The 22,016-nt window shown below is 37.3% G+C and overlaps 1 protein-coding gene across 1 annotated transcript; it reads right to left on the minus strand.

Moving 5' to 3' along the window:
• Nucleotides 1-15,079: 15,079 nt before the first annotated feature.
• On the minus strand, nucleotides 15,080-17,346 carry LOC110449978 (ras-like GTP-binding protein RhoL). Its single transcript, XM_021497170.1, has 2 exons — nucleotides 17,004-17,346; nucleotides 15,080-16,115 (listed from the first exon to the last, which is right to left on the minus strand). The coding sequence occupies exons 1-2, from the start codon at nucleotides 17,202-17,204 to the stop codon at nucleotides 15,753-15,755; spliced, it is 564 nt and encodes a 187-aa protein (XP_021352845.1). The 5' UTR covers nucleotides 17,205-17,346; the 3' UTR covers nucleotides 15,080-15,752.
• Nucleotides 17,347-22,016: the final 4,670 nt, after the last annotated feature.

Here is a 22,016-nt window from a genome sequence, read left to right on the forward strand (position 1 = left end):
ATCATAATATCCAGACCATAAACACCTACTTAACGGCATTGTGTAAATTTATTTTCAACTCGAAATTTATCTTTTTGTATTTTAATGACATGTCATGATGTCCTCAAGAGGTTTGTTTACCCCATGAGCTCGTTCTGTATTATTACTTGATAAAATATATTAACCTTTCACTTTAAAACTGTTGATTTCGTGCCATCTAAGTACCGATACTAAACCGTGAGTCAGCTTTATGTACACATAATAAACCGTGGTCCCCTGGTATAAGGCCAAAAGATTTCCTTAAATTTGAAAACTATTACGGTTTTATTTACATTGTGTCGTACGAAGAAAAATGTCTTTCAATGGTTTGAGATGATATATATTTACAAAGCTCTCAAAACAGTTTTTTATAGACTAAACATAAACACATCACAGACTGTTTTGAAACGTTCGAAGGGTCGACATATCTTAACCCTTCTAGAAAACAAAATTTCTTCCTTGATTGTAAATAAAATAGATAATATATGTTCCCCTAAATTGAATTTTCAGTGTCATTATATTTCTTGAAGTTGAGATTTTTTCAGTTGTACATGCAAATCAATCACCTTTTTATTTGAACTGTTGTGCTAAACATTCATTTGTCGGCGGACTGAATGTGGACAGAACTTACATAGCGTAAGCGTTCTGTTCAGATAGTTTTGTTAATCTTAAAATTGTATGCACGTATTTTAAGTGAACAGCATCGAACACGAAGGTTGATATTACTTGTGGCGTACATTGTTTATTGCGCAACACAATAGTTTAAATTAACAACCGTTTTGTGACATCTTCTCTGATGTAAAGTTGCGGTTGTTTTGTCAGTCTCTCAATAGGTATCTATCTCTACACTAGCAGTCTATGTATCTTAGTGCGCGATATGGATATAATGACCATCAGTGAACTTTTGCAAGTTCTAACAAATAAAATACATTTTGTATATTGTATCCAGAAAATTCAAATATGTAACGTTATAGAGGGTCCAATAAATCTACATGTTTCCAAACACTTAAGAAATTAACGTTACAGAAACAAGTGATAACACCATTAAAAATAGTGCTACATTGTACTATAATCAAATGTATGTACCTTTGTAGGAGTAAAATGTTATCAACTAATCAACTTGTGCTGCATGAACCCAATTTCGTGACAAAATCTTCAATTAGATGAAGGTGGTCAATATACGGTAGAACTAGAACTGGAACTAGATATTAGACAAGGCGCAAATATAACGAAATTAAAAACCCCGCGAAATATAACCGCTATACAGCTAAGGTGCCAAAAAATTATTAAGATATTGGTTCTTCAATCTTTTCATCTTAGGTACGACTGGTGAGGTCTAACTGGAAGATTTGACTATAAGGTGCAACAAATGTTTGCTTTCGTTGGATTTCTGTACCAATACTTAATGTTTTTTAAGTCGTTGCTTCCTGTTTGAATATACATCTGAGAAATGTTCGCGAAATGTATAAATAAAAATAGGCAAAATATAATTTCACGAGAAAAACAATTGCTTTTAATTAGTGTTTCATTAACCAATATTTATTTTACCGTAAAAGGAGCCTTTTATTTAACGTCGTCTAGCCCACCCTACGTATGATCTAGCTAAGTCAGAACACACCTCTCTCGTACACACATACTCCTCACGTAGTACTGCATAACGTGAGGGCTGGAGAGGCAAAGGTTAACGCAAGCTTTCAGAGATCAATGTTAATGATTTACGCACAGGAGAGACGAAAGTTTCAGAAAATGTGATCATTTCTTTACAGCCATGGGCAGTTCCCTACCTTCTGACATTTTGATGAAGGTGATAGAAATTAACACCGCCAGGATTATGTAAGAGTGTCTTTAATCCCGGTATTATCTAACTTTATTGTAGGTATCACGCCTGGTCCATTTACGAAATGCATACGACTAAAACAAACACATTCCGCCATATTCTGTTACGTTTATATCCACTCGTAAATTAACTGTTTCAGGTTTGCCCACGTAATATGCTTTTGAAATAGGCGTCTTTTGCAATGGCGATACACAGCGATCTTGTTGATTTCAAGGCTGACGATATTTGCCTGATCAGTAATGCAAGACATGGTTTCAGTTAGCGGGAAATGTAAAAATGTTGTCTTTCAGTACAAAGAGCGGACAGCAGGCGTCATACACAAAATGTGTATTAAAAGGATAGGTCTTCAATAGTTGTTGAAAACATGACCTCTCATAACGTTCGATGGTCATTCAAGACTTATTCTTCTATTACCTAGTTCCGAACTTGTTAAGATTGTTTTCTTTATATCTGCCTTTCATGAGCGGGAATGATGGCAACTGTCTAGAACAGAATTAATTAAACGTGATCGGTAGAACTTTATCATGAAATTAATTCAATGACTCAGTGCTAAAATTGATATGGATATATCCTTTGTGGTATAAACATCTGTTGAAGCGAATGTAGATATATGAATTTTTCATCTTTGAAATTTTTTCTAGAACAAGCTTTACCCATACGATATCTCTTATAAGACTTCTCAGTTATCGTGTGAATTATTTATTCATTTACTTTTTGTCAATTAGGTTGAATCCCTGATATTGTACTATGATTTACTCGATTATGTACTTAAGTATGTTTCAGACGCTGTTTTCTCTAGTAAACCATTGTGGGGATCACCTGGGTATGAAGCAGTTTACTACTGGGAAGAACTGATGGTGTATTATAGAATGTTCGTGGTATATTCTATCCACAATATTAGAAATCTAAATAGTTGACGTATTCCATCCTCAAACGGTTCCTCATGTGTATGATATGTCTGGAATAAATAAAAAAAAAAAAAAAAAAAAAAAAAAAAAATATATATCATAAACTGTTAACCACCCTACAGAACTTTGAGGTTAAACAGATTAGATTGCTAATAAGGAAGAAGTACCGGGGTGAACTACACGGGGTCAGGGAGAAAACTCCCGTGTGACAAAGATCAAGTATTTGATCTCTGCTTATCGCGGCACATTGTACTATTATACCTGTTCAGGTGAGCACTGTCATCCTTGGTCAGGTAAGAGAGGTTACGAGCACTGTTTACCTGTAACTATACCTGTCCGCGTATACCAGGTGAGTCCTTTGATGTGGATGATTTGGGATCAACAGCTTTTGTCACCCATGACTTTGCGCAAAACCTCTGGAAATAAATCAAATTGTTTCGCTGTATTCCGTTTAAATAATCCCAATTTGAATAATCACGCTTTAAATGAAAATTGTTTTTTTACTTTGAAATAAACTAAAAATAAACGTGAAAATTCATTAATGAGATGGGAAAAAAGATCTTCCAACAAGAAAACCTTTTATCTTAATGTGTTTTTAAAAGATTTCAAATGTTCGTAAATTTTCAATGACAGGAAAAGAAAGCTTTTGATTGACGTTGATTAAGTTTAATTCGTCACTCGTGTTGATTCTTTGTGTTTGAAATGCATTAGCAACTCATGACGTTATGTGAAATCGAAATACACTCTTCAATGAGATTCATCCAGGATTGTTTGGTGTTTTGGGGTTTGTTTTGTCACGATTCAATACTTTATTGAACCATCAGTCGCACTTAAGTGTGAAACCAGTGATCAGAACGATATACGTGTGCACAAACAAGTGTTAAAACCAACATAGAAATCGAAAAATAAAATACACCTTATACCCAAGGTAATAAAGGTATTCAAAAACAATTGCTAGAAACAAGAGGTAGAGACGAACATATTTAAAATTTATTTTATCGATTAGAAAGCAAAGTCAAATAAACATTTTACTGCATGGCCGTTTTGTCCCTTTTTTAAAATTATAAAATAATAGCTAATCATATTGGTGTATTACAATATTTTCTTAATAACGACTTATGATAATTATACGAACCTGTCTCGTTTGTTTTTTGATTCTGAAAGATCGCACGAATTCTCATCAACAGTATTTTATCGCTGGCTCTTCTAGATGCTGAAACAAGAAGTTGTCCACACTTCTTACTACCAGTCTCAGTATCATTAAATCAGGGTAACAGCCGTATTGTGTCACTGTATACCCAAACCTCTTACGACCAGTCTCAGTACCATTAAATCAGGGTAACGTCGTATTGTGTCACGGTATACCCAAACCTCTTATTACCAGTCTCAGTACCATTAAATCAGGGTAACAGCCGTATTGTGACACTGTATACCGACACCTCTTACTACCAGTCTCATTACCATTAAATCAGGGTAACAGTCGTATTGTGTCACGGTATACGCAAACCTCTTACTACCAGTCTAAGTACCATTAAATCAGGGTAACAGTCGTATTGTGTAACTGTATACCCAAACCTCTTACTATTAGTCTCAGTATCATTACATCAGGGTAACAGTCGTATTGTGTCACGGTATCCCCAAACCTCTTACTACCAGTCTAAGTACCATTAAATCAGGGTAACAGTCGTATTGTGTCACGGTATACCCAAACCTCTTATTACCAGTCTCAGTACCATTAAATCAGGGTAACAGTCGTATTGTGTCATGGTATACCCAAACCTCTTACTACCCGTCTCAGTACCATTAAATCAGGGTAACAGTCGTATTGTGTCATGGTATACCCAAACCTCTTACTACCCGTCTCAGTACCATTAAATCAGGGTAACAGTCGTATTGTGTCACTGTATACCCAAACCTCTTACTACCAGTCTCAGTACCATAAAATTAGGATAACAGTCGTATTGTGTCACTGTATACCCAAACCTCTTACTATTAGTCTCAGTATCATTACATCAGGGTAACAGTCGTATTGTGTCACTGTATACCCAAACCTCTTACTTCCAGTTTCAGTACCATTAAATCAGGGTAACAGCCGTATTGTGTCACGGTATACCCAAACATCTTACTACCAGTCTCAGTACAATAAAATTAGGGTAACAGTCGTATTGTGTCACGGTATACCCAAACCTCTTACTACCAGTCTCAGTACCATTAAATCAGGGTAACAGTCGTATTGTGTCACGGTATACCCAAACCTCTTACTACCAGTCTCAGTACCATTAAATCAGGATAACAGTCGTACTGTGACACGGTATACCCAAACCTCTTACTACCAGTCTCAGTACCATTACATCAGGGTAACAGTCGTATTGTGACACTATATAGCCAAACCTCTTACTACCAGTCTCAGTACCATTAAATCCGGGTAACAGCCGTATTGTGACATGGCATACCCAAACCTATTACTACCAGTCTCAGTACCATTAAATCAGGATAACTGTCGTACTGTGACACGGTATACCCAAACCTCTTACTACCAGTCTCAGTACCATTTAATCAGGGTAACAGTCGTATTGTGACACTGTATACTCAAACCTCTTACTACCAGTCTCAGTACCATTATATCAGGGTAACAGCCGTATTGTGTCACGGTATACCCAAACCTCTTATTACCAGTCTCAGTACCATTAAATCAGGGTTACAGTCGTATTGTGACACTGTATACTCAAACCTCTTACTACCAGTCTCAGTACCATTTAATCAGGGTAACAGTCGTATTGTGACACTGTATACGGGTAACAGTCGTATTGTGTCATGGTATACCCAAACCTCTTACTACCCGTCTCAGTACCATTACATCAGGGTAACAGTCGTATTGTGACACTGTATACTCAAACCTCTTACTACCAGTCTCAGTACCATTATATCAGGGTAACAGCCGTATTGTGTCACGGTATACCCAAACATCTTACTACCAGTCTCAGTCCATTTAATCAGGGTAACAGTCGTATTGTGACACTGTATACGGGTAACAGTCGTATTGTGTCATGGTATACCCAAACCTCTTACTACCCGTCTCAGTACCATTACATCAGGGTAACAGCCGTATTCTGACATGGCATACCCAAACCTCTTACTACCAGTCTCAGTACCATTTAATCAGGGTAACAGTCGTATTGTGTCACTGTATTCCCAAACCTCTTACTACCAGTCTCAGTACCATTACATCAGGGTAACAGTCGTATTGTGACACTATATAGCCAAACCTCTTACTACCAGTCTCAGTACCATTTAATCAGGGTAACAGTCGTATTGTGACACTGTATTCCCAAACATCTTACTACCAGTCTCAGTACCATTAAATCAGGGTCACAGTCGTATTGTGACACTGTATACCCAAACCTCTTACTACCAGTCTCAGTACCATTACATCAGGGTAACAGTCGTATTGTGACACTGTATACCCAAACATCTTACTACCAGTCTCAGTACCATTTAATCAGGGTAACAGTCGTATTGTGTCACTGTATACCCAAACCTCTTATTACCAGTCTCAGTACCATTAAATCAGGGTAACAGTCGTATTGTGACACTGTATACCCAAACCTCTTACTACCAGTCTCAGTACCATTAAATAAGGGTAACAGCCGTATTGTGTCACTGTATACCCACACTTCTTACTACCAGTCTCATTACCATTAAATCATGGTTACAGTCGTATTGTGATGCTAATACCCCAATAGAGGCGCGAATCGTGATTGAATGTGGATTTTGAAGAATTCTAAAACCCTTTTTGCTCAATATTGAACATCCTCTCCTGAGTGTTATTTCTTCTATCAGAACTTTTGACTTTCCATTTCTTAACATGCCTCATTCTACACTAAATGAACGCCTTTGTTCCCTTTTTTAGAGCTTTCTTTTCCAAGAAAGGCGCACGGCAGATATAAATGTATGTTTATAAACCGTTTTGGAGCATATTTTGTGTGGGGAGTAAACGGAAATATCCTGGGGATGAAATTTTGAGAATGAATGAGTCACTGTTTAAAAATGGTTTGTCAAGTTCGATCGCAAGATTTTCCAGCAGACTGTAGGCATTCCAATGAGGGGATGCACTGTGCTCTTCTTGTGGCCTATTGTTTTGTTTTTGGTTTCATATGAGGCTGAATTTAATGACGAGCTTATCAGGACTGATAAAGCTTCCTTATCCTTAATACGTTCTCTTTGAATAAGAAAGATAGTCATTGACCACGTCGATCGTATAATATAATCTCCGAAGCTTGGAAGCAATGACACTATAGTCTCTTCTACATCAGCCGCTTTTCTCGATCTTTACTTACAATATGACCTACAGGGACGGCTCTAACCTGTACGACAAGGTAAACGATATCGACTTTCCTATCGTTAACTTTCCCTTTTTTTATAGTAACTTCCCTGCACCCCTTAATACGATGTTTACATGTCGCAGAAGATTCGGTAATCGGAAGCCTGGTACGAATATCATGATTTCTGTGATAGGTGTTGACGGCTGATGGACGAGCTTAAAACAATGGGTTTCCTGAGTGAGATGTAAGCTGATAAAGACTATGGGCAAGATCTATTGTTGCTATCACGATCTGATTCAGAAAAAGATATTCCTTTACGTGATATTTGACCTCAATTTACATTGCGGATGTAGCCGATGACGCAAAATGTGCTTACCCCTCCGGAACACCTGGTTTTATTATATATTTTTTTTTAATGGTCGCCATGGTTATATTGTCTTTCCTCTTTGTTAGCTGAAGTTATATTTTTGGTTTTGAGTTGGAATTACATTTTTACTGACTCTTCGTTATTTTATTTGTATACATATTCCTGTAGCTCTTCAAATAGGAAAAAATCAAAAATATAAAAAGCAAGCTGCTAAGGAATTTCGACATTGCGTTGTGCTGATTTGTGTGCGCCAACAAGAAAGAGTTGCACATAATGTTTGGTTTGGTTTGTTTGTGTTTTACGTTGTATTAACAGCATAGCCGTTTAAGGACGTGCAAGGTTTTGATGGAGGAGGAAAGCCGGAGTTCCCGGAGAAAAAACACCGACCTACGGCCAGTACATGGCGAATACCCCACGTAGGTATCGAACCTACTATCGAAACTGGCGGAGGGCTAGTGGTAGCAGAACGTCAGACGCCTTAACCACTTGGCAAACCGCGGCCCCTAAATAGATAATGTATTAATTTGAATAACACCTTAGCGACCTTGTTATTGTTGACGGTTTCGTATTAAAAAGAAACAATCTAGATGGCTTCATAAAAACACCAAAAGTTTTTCTTTATACTACTTAAATAATTTGGCGTGGGATGATATCTCATTTTTGTAATATTTGTTTTTTAGATTAATTATCTTGTCAAAATGATTCATGCGTTAGATTTATCATTGAATACCAAACAGACAAAATCTTAACAATGCACAATGTATGTAAACAATGTAATTAGTGGGGGAGGGGGCGGGGCGCTTTATTTAACTTGTGTATTTGAACAATGGTGGTCGCGGGGGAGGTTGCGGGGCGCTCTCTCTAACCTACACAGTGTCAGTGTAAATGATAGCAAACGTCAAAAGTCAACAAATATGATAGGTTAATCTTTTAAAAAATAATGTGATCGCTCATATCTTTTTTTCCCGAAATTATTCAAAATCGTAAAAAACAAAATGAACAATCTGTCCGCAATTTGACACTGTCGTCCCACATAACAACACCAATATCCTGTTGTTCTGGGTAAAATATAAGGTCAGAAAATGGTAATTTGACAAGAAAACAATACATTTGCAGGCAAAATGAAATCATCTTAACTGCATTTTCTATTCACAACTTTTATATTAAATAAAGAATAGCTCATAAGAGAGAGAAAAAATCATAGATATATGGCACCGCTTTATATTAAATAACGTTAGACAACCAGTGGTTATGCATGAATCATCGTGTAAACATTTAGCAAAAAGAAAACAAAAAACAAAGTACCTACTACCTATCAAAGTTTGTGAGAGTCGAGAGCGAAAGCAACCCTTTTTTTGTACTTGATAGATTAGTGATCTCACTATGTACTATTATACAGTGACTAACGTTTATTGCGGTAGATACGACGATTTGTCCGCCTGAGGAATATTACTATAATAAGATATTAATATAACAATCATTACTCGGTAATGTAATGGACTAAGGTAATTATTTTACCGACGTAAAAGGCTTCTAAGGCCGTTTTGTGCCCCGATTGATAACCATATCTGTTCGGAGTGACATATGATGGGTGATGTATCGGTGGATAACGGTACCATGCTAAGTAATACAATACACACGGGTCTAGAACAGACACAACAGTACAGATATTATATATTTATTACTACAGACAGACGGATTACGGTAACTTAGTTAGAAGCTATATATGCATGTTATTATTTATGAGAGGTTTCTGTGTATACTTGGATATTGTAATACTTATGATCTATGTATTTGGCGTGTTTGTTATGTATTTCGGCCCAGTGTTTGTCTGTTTACGCTCCTCTCTGAAATGATGGTCAGAGAAAATTTATTGATTCGTCCTGGTAATGATAAACAAATAAAGACACAACATTTCTTGATTATCTCAGCATACACCATCTGTAAACTCCAGCCCCATCCCAAACCCATCCTAACATCTCCCCGTCCGAATTCTAGTGTTAGAGATTGATTATTTTGATTAGGGAGTGGATAGAATGCGATAAAGTCAGGTTTTGGCTATTTAACAAATTTACTGGTATAACTTGGAATGTCGTGTTTTGCCTCAGGAGAAGGTTTGTAAAATGGTCCTAATAAGGTTCCATTAAATACATAGGTATCTAAATCAACAGAATACTGATTCTTCTGAAAGGCAATTCTGAAACTACGACATTTTCGGATAACTCAAACAGTGAAAGGATTCAGTTCCTGGAAATCAGCGTCCGGGAAACAAAACATGTGATTATCGTTGTCCGTATTATTGATATTTCTTATCATGTCTTATAACGTTTTGTATGTGTTCTCTGGAAAAGCAATTCTGGAACAACGACTGCCGGTCTGTACAGGTGCTGTTGTATAGAAATAGATTCGATATCTAGATCTTGGCCTTTTCTCTTTGCTACTTTTGTCTTCATGCAGAACTGGAGAAACCACAGACATTGTATAAGGAATTAGGGGACTATGTCAGGGGGAGACCCAGGAATTAATTATGGGTGTTGCCCAAAATTTTAAACTAAAAAAAAAGACAAATGTTTGCACTTAACTAATAAATTAGAGTTTTCATGTCGGTTGTACATGCATACTACTTTCTGGCACCAAATATTACAAATAACTGCATTATTTCTAAGATTGGGACAATCAATATTTCCCTGCCGAGCGGAGCGAGGAGATTTGTTTTACTGAAGATGTTATGCCAAACTATTTCAAGCACTGCCGAGCGTAGAAAGCAAGAATGTATCGGACATTATTTCCATTGTCAAACAGATCGAGTGAGGCGTAGAATATATTTCTGAGTTTGCGGTGTTATTCCAGATTATATTTTATAACGTAGAGTATTTGTATTTTATAATGGCCGAGCGGAGCGAGTGTTAACAAATTCTGTAAAAAATGGTAAAAATGTAGGTGTTTGGTTAAAATGTTGACGTTTGTGTCATGCCCTTCATGTGCATGTAGTTAGGCGAGCATTTTGGCAATTAAATATTGATTTATTTTGTTATAAATATGAATTATGATTTAACTGTTCGTCTTTTATTGTGAATTTGTACGCTTACATATGTACAAGGGCAACACCTTATGAAAAGGATATATATATTACATGCCAGCCTTTAATGTTAACATTGGTTATTATTCACCTGATAAAGTAATGCTAAGGAGGGTGCTTCATTGTCTTAGAAAATTTTGAAATTAATATTTTTTAATTGGTATAACAAATCAATCCTGGTGATCATGTGGACATGAAACCAAAGGTGAAAATACAGGTTTATCTATCATGAATTGACTCTACCTTTGAAATAACACTTTACCTATATACCTAATTCCAACAGATGGTATAGTCCTCTCTCAACTGACAGGGTGATCACCAAACCGTGACATTAGAACAATAAGATTAGGTAGAGTCAGTCCGGTGAGCCATGACCACTGATCTGACTGGAGACCCTACTAATATATAGACAATAGAGGATTAATACCCTGTTGATTAGAGCTTAAGTAGTGAACTCATCGTTTGGGCAACACCCTTAGATATGCAAACTTCTGACAAGGGGAAGCCATAGAAAATCATAGTTCAAGGGATGGTTGATATTAGAAGGAAATCCCATATGAAATAGAGGAAAATCTTTAAAAATTTTGGTAACGATTATTTTTGGACACAGAAAAAAGGGTGTTGCCCGGACAACTAGGGCAACACCCCTGGGACCGCCACTGTATGTAGTAAATTAAACGACAATACTCTCCGAATTTAACCATCGATTGTTAAGTGCGCTGTACATATGAATATATCCGCTTTAGTTCCGTCTATCTTGTGTATACGTAAGCGATACGTATACATCTGTGATTGATGATGAAACGACAAACGTTGTCGGTAGAGTNACTCGAGTCAGTCCGGTGAGCCATGACCACTGATCTGACTGAAGATCCTACTAATATATAGACAATAGAGGATTAATACCCTGTTGATTAGAGCTTAAGTAGTGAACTCATTGTTTGGGCAACACCCTTAGATATGCAAACTGCTGACAAGGGGAAGCCATAGAAAATCATAGTTCAAGGGATGGTTGATATTAGAAGGAAATCCCATATGTAATAGAGGAAAATCTTCAAAATTTTTGGTAAAGATTATTTTTGGACACAGAAAAAAGGGTGTTGCCCGGCACCTAGGGCAGCACCCCTGGGACCGCCACTGTATGTAGTAAATTAAACGACAATACTCTCCGGATTTAACCATCGATTGTTAAGTGCGCTGTACTTTGAATATATCCGCTTTAGTTCCGTATGCGTATACGTAAGCGATACGTATACATCTGTGATTGATGATGAAATGACAAACGTTGTCGGTAGAGTACAAAGTTACGTCAGAAGATATATATAGATATCTATATGTATATGATATCCCATCTTAAACACGATGTCCTATCGTTTAGGTTATTGGAGTAACGGACGAGGCAAACTTTAGACGTCAGATACTTTCCAGGAAATACATGAACACGTCGTTGTATGTCTAAAATCTCCTCTTTGTTGTCCTAATCGATCTTAACGACCATTATAATTTAGCGGTATGTACGATGAAGTCAATGTGAAGACGAGGTTTGTACATAATTAATTTGCTTATGTGTTGACCAATCGGGAACCGTCGGTACTTTCCGTTAACGAGAAAATATATATAACTAAAAGTTCCCGATTTCGTGTTGACCACACTTCCAGTGGAAGTACTTTCTGTTGCAAACATAATCAAATAAACGTTTGTACTTATGTATTTAGGACAGCAGAGAAGGAAATGAAACACCTAGGCTTCTCATCATGGTCAGACGCTGAACAGAAGGCAGAAGATAGGGTGTTGTGGAGAGGACTTGTTCATGGCCCTATTCTCCACTTGGAGAAAGGAACTAAGTCACGTGTACGTATCAAGGGACAGTACTCGTTAATCACGCGATGACTCAAGTTCCAAGTTTTATTCAAACTTTGGGCCATTGGCCCATCAGTATACAAACCATATTTTTACAAAAATCATGGAAAATGTACAGAGGATGAAAACAATCATATTCCATTATAATACCCTTAATTTGTTTGCCTCATATATGAATTTTCCTAGTATACACAATTCTTTAATATTATGGACACTCAATAACTGGACGACTTTTAACACAGATGTTTTTTTCCAATAATAGCTTTTGATAAAACGAGATCTGAGATTTTGGAATTTAGAACATACCAATAAAAAATGAAATTCGTCCTCTAATTCAGAGGGGGAGTTACACTGTTTACAATATCTACGTTCTCTAGGTATATTATTATACCTTCCAACTTCTATAGCTAAAGAATGGGTAGATGTACGTATTCGAGTTAAACAAATGCGATATTTCTTTGGTATATATTTTGTGAGGTAAAATTGTAATGTTTCTCCAAAATCTATTATATGTTTATACAATAAACATTTTGGAGAGTTTTCCACTGTGGCCCTTAGGAATTGTATGCCTTGATCAAAAATTCTTTGTTTTATCAATGGTAATAACAAATTTTGCTGAGAGATACATGGATTTAACCAAACATCACTAAGACCTAGATTATTTAATTCATCTCTTACTGCTATAGCCCAGTTGAAATCATTTCTACTACAACACTGTAATAAAAACCTATAGGAAGTTGATATAATACAATTTTCAGATTTTAATATCTTAAACCAATATTTTATCATTCTATTTTTTCTCATCCAAACTGGAGGTAACCGGCCCAAATCAATGTATACCATGTTGTTATTGGCCGATTTCTTCCCCTTTTAGTAGTTTCTTACAAAAATGTTAATGTGCATACACATAATTTCACTTGCATAGAAAAGGATACTGCTTACATATGCATCGATAAGGTGGAGCATAGTTTTTACATTTAAGTTTAATGATGAACACTTTGAAAATAATGCAAACATAGCTTTTCGTCCTTGGCTAGCTATGTGTTTTTGTATAGATGTGAATTTATTGTTGTAATTTAAAATAACAAAGGACTCAAGGTCTACTGAACCCCAATCGGGAACCCTCGGCACATTCCGTAAACGAAAAAAAAATTTCTCGTAACGATTCCGCTTTAAAAAGTCTTAAAGAAACAGCAGAATTTCAGGCACTATGATATCGTTTACGGAAAATGCCGACGGTTCCCGATTGACAAAACCTGTAACCAGATTCTAGATATCCTAGACGGCCCTACTGACCGTTTTTAACCCAAAAAAAACCAAGTATCATTTTCGGCAGTTAAATGACAAACTAATGTAGCTTTTCGTGTTGGAAGAACATGTTATATTTCCAAGTCTTTCACAAAATTAAATGTCATCTTCTGGTACGCTTAATTTCAAGGTTTTAAGGTAGAGGAAGTCAAGATCTATAACGGTTTTGAAATCTTTGTATGGTGCGTTTTTCCCTCGATTTTAGACACGATAATCTATTTTAAACACGCAGTCCTATCCTAGATTATTTTAATAGCTGATGTCAAATGCAACGTACATTTAGTATTTACTTTTACTGGAGAACACAAACCGACACACCCGGTCACAGGACTAGTGCAATATTTCGTAGTTCAGGGCGGAGTTTACGTTTGGGGTTATTTTCTAGGATTACGATGATTCATAGGGAGGCGTTATAACTTGACTCCTCTCGACTTTAGACTTGCTTGGGTAGGTTACATTAATTGGTGTATATTCAAAGTTATCGCTGAATGAAATCTTTCTTTAAATCTAAAAATAGTATATTTAAAAAAAAATACTTTTGCATTAAACTGTCGTGTCATAAACCAAATGATCAACAATTATATCCACGAAATCTCGTACTCTATAGTTCTATCCGCAAAAGCCATGATTTATGGTGATAAAAAGTTACTTTGTATGGTAAGCAGTGACGTATGTTATATATAAATCCAAGTGAAGTTTTTTTTTACTAATTGCCATGTTGGTTCTGTCAATCGAATCTTCTCAACCGATCCCGTCAAATAATTTTCGCGATCTTTCGAAAGCGTCTGTTTCGTAATTAAAGAAACAGGCGTTTTCGAAATCTCGCAAAGTAAGTTGTCAATTACCATTTGTGATCAAAACAAACTTGACTTTCATTATTCATACAGAACTGATGAATCTCATTCCAATCCCGTCAAAGCTCAGAATCATACCTCTTGATTTGGCCGTGGTGTTACGTTAGATAAGGTGTCAAGTGGCACAATGACACACTTGGATTTTTTGGCAGTGGACATTTAAACACAATAGAATGATAAGAACTCGTACACTATTTTTGGTTTTATCGGCTTTCTGGATTAATCAGCGTTTGGTTTAGATGTCTTCCTGTTTATCACTGGAATCCCTTGTTTCGTTTGCAATAGATATGCTACAGGATTCTGTATGGTTTTATTTACATTATAATTACCCAAGGTTAAGGTCTGCAAGGGTTTCCGGATTATGCATGCTTATTTACATTATAATAACCCGAAGTTAAGGTCAGGTCTACAAGGGTTTCCAGATTAAGATTTGTACCGATAAGACAGGCATCATTGTAAACTACCCCATGTTTTCCTTAATAAAAATATCAATAGCAAAGTAAAATATAACATAAACAATACCATGTATCTTTCTGTTGTTTCTTTTTATTCTGGAATAGGTTTACGACAAATGAAACCGACTTAGTATTAGCGCAGGGTGTTTATAAGTTGAAGAGAACAGTTCTCTTGTCTCTGGTCATTCAACATAGACTTATCCCTGTGATTAAAATCACGTAAGTCATTATCCATCTCACGCTCAGTGAGGCCCGCCCTCTATATCGGTAGCATGTACAGCGTAATTAAGAAATGGCACGCGCACTCGTCACGCTCCCGACCCCCGGAGCATCTTTGTATCGAGTGGGGGTATGTGGAGATTTTCTACATCGCAGCGCACTTTAAATATATCAATTTCTCCCCTGGACAGCGACCGGAAATTGAAAGCATCAGTCATAGGTTTTCAGACTTTCAAAATTCATTTTGTACCTGGACCCACTTCGTTGAAAAGGTCATGTTTTTTCCGAACTGTCAAGTTTCTTAAACACTGCAACTGAAAAGTTCTAGTCATGTCGTTAAATACTGAACTCCCGTGCTCACGAAACTGGGACGACTGTCCAAAGTGACCGTTGGTCAGTTTCAGGCGATCTTCAGTATGATCTTGAACAGCACACGACCTTGAGAGGACAATGCAGACTTTGATTTTGAGAGGCATTTGAGCCTCGGAAATTTTAGCAAAATCCTGGGATTGGATCTTTGTTTCCTCAGCGTCCGAGTATCCTTTTCAAAAGGGTTACCTTCCGCTTCCTGTTTTTGAGGCACATGCGTACAACGTTCTCGAAAACATCCTTGACGTTGGAAACGTTTCTCGCAGAGCACTCGATAAACCCATTAGCTTTGACTGATTTAGTCATCCTCCGTCCCTCTTCTGTAGTGACGTGTTTGGTTGTCCGCTTGTCCGTTTGTAAAGCCACCACCAAGACTGGACATCGTTTGGCCAGGCTTCCTACCTCACGTGACCAGTGTGTCCGCAAGCTGTCGTACGATTCTCGGTCCAGAACGCTGTAACACAGTAAGATGACGTCAGACTTGCAGTAACTCATGCGCCGAACGTCACTTCCTTCATGCTGAAATAAAACAAAAATACTCAAAATTGATTCGGATTAAATTACCTTGTGTAGATTTGATTAAGAAGGCAATTCTCATTGTTCTTTGATTACCAAATATTTCGTGGACGTCATTTGTCCAACACTTAGAGGTGTCGCTAGCTAATTGCCTCCGGGAGTTAAACTTGCATTCGTCGCTTGAAAATAATGAATAATTCACAGACCTAATGTGTGTTTTCTAATTTAAAATTCTAACGTTCAGCGAATTATATCGATAGTGTCAATTAACCGCTTTTTAAATATAATGTTTATGTTAAGGAAAAAATGGCGGGAAAGTACACGATAGTCAAACGGAACGTTCCGCCGATTCGGTTGGTATGATCTATTAGCATATCAACAGTTTCACACCTAATGAACCTATATGCTTTCAAGCAATCCCATACTATCATAAATCGTGTGAATTGAGAATATTTAACGTATATCTGTAACAGTAAGTGCATCTAAGTCTGCAACCATTGGGAAAGTGTCTGGTCTGGTAAACACACGGGTTTGATAATCAATTACAGTAGGTTTGTTTGAACCTCCCCTGGTGCATATTATTAGACTTTTAAGGGTATATATCACTTTATCTTATGAATAATGTAATGAATAATTCTCATGCCCCTGTGTTCTGGTAGTAGGGTGAGCGGTTACACAGGTCAACTCTCAGATAAGGCGGAAGTGTGGCTCCATGGATACAAAACGCGTCTGTATGACGATAACTTATAACTAATTTGAAAGTACATGTTACGCCTTCCATATTAAATAAATAAAGTGTTATTACTCAAAATTAAAATCAATATTTGAATTATCTGAAAATGAAACAAGCATGGTATATTTGAAGTCATATAATTGTATAACTACGCTTACCTCTCCAGCCGAATCTGTTATAGTGATGCTGTATTGGTCCCCAGCGAACCAAGCTTGACCGCTGTATCTGTCCTGGACAGTGGCCACATACTGGTCAGGGAAAACCTTGTCCGCGAACACTTTGGCAAGACAAGTCTTACCGACCATGCCATCTCCCACCAAAGTACAAATGACGTTCTTCGTATCCATGGTCACAACCATAGTATATATATATATATATGTGTGCAGAAAGTCACAAAACAGCTGATTGAGGTTCAAAATAGCTTTCGTATAATCTTATATATCCTGTATTCGTCTCTCAGTGTCGTTCTGGGCAGAAGTACGGGAATCAGCAATGTTTTAGTATTTTCTGTTTGTAAAGTAACCAATCAGAATAGAGCTTGGGATCACCTACTTAAAGCTGTCAGATGTTCCGATAAATTTCCGCGTGTGCGTAATTGTACCGCAAGGCCCTAAATAGATTATCACGGCCCGACAAAGGACGAAGCCAACCTCACCGCGCGCAGGTAAGTGTGACAAAATCACTGGAGCGAAACGATCCAAACATAAAGGTAACTGGACGGGCGAGGATCAAAGAGTGCAGCAGGAGATGACATGTGTTTTACCGTTACAGGGATATGTCCGGTTATCCGTTCACAGCTTTGGGTCATAACCCTAACTATTTTGTTGGATGGTAATTATGTGTTCCCCGCAAGTTACAAACTAACAGTTCCGCTAAAACATGTCATTTATTCTCTTTGATCATCTGACATGCACAGAACTTTTCATACTTCCCCGAAAACAGGTAGCCGTTTAGAAAGAGTTGCAGTATCAATCAAGTGCCATAACGTACGTATTTAAGTTGTGAAGCTTCAAGATGCGATTTTGATAATATTCCATAATTTAAGAAATATTCATTTATATACAACTCAATATGGGGACCTTCTAGTGGGTTTTTTTGGTAGCATTTTTTTTTCTTTCATATTTTCACAATTTTAGATGACATTGTGAAACCAAATACCTTTCCACGTTTAAAATATAATCCATTATTTCTTCTTTCATGCACCACCTTTAAAAAAAGAAAAATTCCAAACATTACCAATCAGTTTTGTTTTTGCTTAAAAATAGTTTACTTATACCAGAGACGTTAAAGCCACTCTGTAGTATATACGTCTCTGCTTATACATCTTTTTCCAAATTATTAAAGAATTTGACCTCTTGAGTCAGTTTAACTAAGTGCACCGTGACTAGCTCAAATCAGCCAATGTTTACGATTCAAACTGGATATTTCTACACGGCTGTTTTATAAAACGCATTCTTTATCGCAAGTAAGGATGTATACAAATTGTTAACTTACAAACTATTTTTAGTTTGTGCTATTGTATCGAGAAAAAAGAAGCTTCGCGATAAAACAGTTACTATCGGCTATTTCCGTATCACATCTTCATTGTTGTGATAATGATATAGATTTGGACCACAATTACGTTTATTTTGGGTAAAAAATGGAGACGATAAAATCTTTCTAAGGTCAGAATTTACAACAGCATTGTGCTTATAATACGCCCGAGCGAGCAGTTTCTACAGAACCGTCCATCTTCGTTCATGATGAGGCTAATTTCAACCTGTATACTATGACTTAAGGGTTATTTTGAAGAAAAAAATACACCATTCTATCGTGTTGAAGCAAATATCTGAAATATTTCTCAATTTTTTATTTCATCTTAGTCTATATATCAACTTAATATTATAGGTCATCTTCGTTTTAGTGCAACCAGGTGCTACCCAAAATTTAACGTGAGCTGTATTGACCTCAGAATTTGACTATGCTTACCACAAAAATGGCTAGAGTGACTATGTTCCTCGGCTAAAGTGACTTCAGTGACCACAGACACTAACCATATTGACCACATAAATTGGCAATAGAAACAACAGTAAGTGGCCCTACAAGCCAAAGAATGCTACTATAGTGACCATAGAATTAACTATAGTGGCTAAAGTGACCACATGATGTAACTATAGTGACCACAGACACTGGCGCAAGTGACAAATGTTCCTATATTGACCACAGACACTGGCTCAAGTGACCACAAAATGGTATTCTAGTGACCTCAGACACTGGCTAAAGTGAAAAATGTTCCTATATTGACCACGAACACTGGCTAAAGTGACAAATGTTCCTATATTGACCACAGACACTGGCTAAAGTGCCAAATGTTCCTATATTGACCACGAACACTGGCTAAAGTGACAAATGTTCCTATATTGACCACGGACACTGGCTAAAGAGACCACAGAATGTAACTATAGTGACCGCAGACACTGGCTCAAATGACCAATGAATGTAACTTTATTGACCACAAACCCTGGCTAAAGTGACTACAGAAAATAACTATATTGACCACAGACACTGGCGCAAGTGACAAATGTTCCTATATTGACCACGAACACTGGCTAAAGTGACTACAGAAAATATCTATATTGACCACAGACACTGGCGCAAGTGACAAATGTTCCTATATTGACCACGGACACTGGCTAAAGTGAAAAATGTTCCTATATTGACCACAGACACTGGCTCAAGTGACCACAAAATGGTATTCTAGTGACCACAGACACTTGCTCAAGTGACAAATGTACCTATATTGACCACGGACACTGGCTAAAGTGACTACAGAAAATAACTATATTGACCACAGACACTGGCGCAAGTGACAAATGTTCCTATATTGACCACGGACACTGGCTAAAGTGACCACAGAATGTAACTAAATTGACCACAGACACTGGCTAAAGTGACCACAGAATATAACTATATTGACCACAGACACTGGCTAAAGTGACCACAGAATGTAACTAAATTGACCACAGACACTGGCTAAAGTGACCACAGAATATAACTATATTGACCACAGACACTGGCTAAAGTGACCAAAGAATGTTCCTATATTGACCACGGACACTGGCTAAAGTGACCACAGAATGTAATTATATTGACCACAGACACTGGCTAAAGTGACCAAAGAATGTTCCTATATTGACCACGGACACTGGCTAAAGTGACCACAGAATGTAACTATATTGACCACAGACACTGGCTAAAGTGACCAAAGAATGTTCCTATATTGACCACAGACACTGGCTAAAGTGACCACAGAATGTAACTATATTGACCACAGACACTGGCTATAGCAAGCACAGACAGTGGATCTAGTGACACATACATGTAGTGAGCACAAACTTATGCTAAAATACATGACCACGGAAGTAGTGATTGCCTAAAAAACAAGACCAGTTATGTCCAAGGTGGCGTTATGACTAATATCAAATATATTGTAGGGTGTATCTCATTTCCACTATTTTACACCAATGGCTGACCTGACTTTTCGTGTAATTAACAGGAATTAACACACACACTTCCGTGAGAGAGGTTCTATATAAAGGAGGGAACCTGTAAAATAAAACAGAATCATATACATAACCTCATCTGAGTGAAAATAGATGTGAGGGAAATATTGATCGACTATTTTTGTATCGTCATTTGCCACTTCCTATTATAAAGCTGGGAATGATATGGAATATAAGTGATAATGATGTGTCCCACAGGGCGTTCGATATAACAAGTTTGAAATCTATTGGAAGATGTTTATTTATATTTTTGTATTATTTATAGAATATTTCTGTATCGATGTTTGCCACCGCCCTATTAACGAGTTACAATGTATTAAGAATATAAGATACATATAGTAAGTGGTTATGATAAGTACCACGTGGCGTTATGACTCCTGGTATTAACACATTTTCTTAACATTTTCTCAGAAAGTGTAGCGTGTAACTGTTAATAGAGTGTGGATATATTGACCATTTAAATGGCTATAATGACCATAGAAACAGGCTGTAGTGTATCACAGAAATAGGCTGTAGTGTACCATAGAAATAGGCTGTAGTGTACCACAGCAATAGGCTGTAGTGTACCACAGACACAGACTGTAGTGTACCACAGAAACAGGCTGTAGTGTATCACAGAAACAGGCTGTAGTGTATCACAGAAATAGGCTGTAATGTACCACATAAATAGGCTGTAGTGTACCACAGAAATAGGCTGTAGTGTATCACAGAAATAGGCTGTAGTGTACCACATAAATAGGCTGTAGTGTACCACAGAAATAGGCTGTAGCGTACCATAGAAACAGGATGAGTGTATCACAGAAATAGACTGTAATGTACCACAGAAATAGGCTGTAATGTATCACAGAAATAGGCTGTAGTGTACCACAGAAATAGGCTGTAGGGTACCACAGAAATAGGCTGTAGTGTACCACAGAAACAGGCTGTAGTGTACCACAGAAATAGGCTGTAGCGTACCATAGAAACAGGATGAGAGTATCACAGAAATAGACTGTAATGTACCACAGAAATAGGCTGTAATGTATCACAGAAATAGGCTGTAGTGTACCACATAAATAGGCTGTAGTGTACCACAGAAACAGGCTTTAGTGGACCACAGAAACAGGCTATAGTTTACCACAGAAACAGCCTGTAGTGTACCACAGAAACAGGCTGTAGTGTATGACAGAAATAGGCTGTAGTGTACCACATAAATAGGCTGTAGTGTACCACAGAAACAGGCTGTAGTGTATCACAGAAATAGGCTGTAGTGTACCATAGAAATAGGCTGTAGTGTACCACAGAAACAGGCTTTAGTGTACCACAGAAACAGGCTATAGTTTACCACAGAAACAGCCTGTAGTGTACCACAGAAACAGGCTGTAGTGTATGACATAAATAGGCTGTAGTGTACCACATAAATAGGCTGTAGTGTACCACAGAAACAGGCTGTAGTGTACCACAGAAACAGGCTGTAGTGTATCACAGAAACAGGCTGTAGTGTATCACAGAAATTTAAGTGGTGTTTGTGACCTTTTATGAGGCATTGATTGTGTGTGTGTGTCTCTCTCTCTCTCTCTCACCATATCCCATTCCCCTGTCTCTCCTTTCCTCCCTCCCTCGATCTCTACTGTTATTCTTTGCGGAAAA

This window comes from Mizuhopecten yessoensis, unplaced genomic scaffold (genome assembly GCF_002113885.1).
Source record: "Mizuhopecten yessoensis strain PY_sf001 unplaced genomic scaffold, ASM211388v2 scaffold4849, whole genome shotgun sequence".
NCBI classification, from domain to species: Eukaryota; Metazoa; Mollusca; class Bivalvia; order Pectinida; family Pectinidae; genus Mizuhopecten; species Mizuhopecten yessoensis.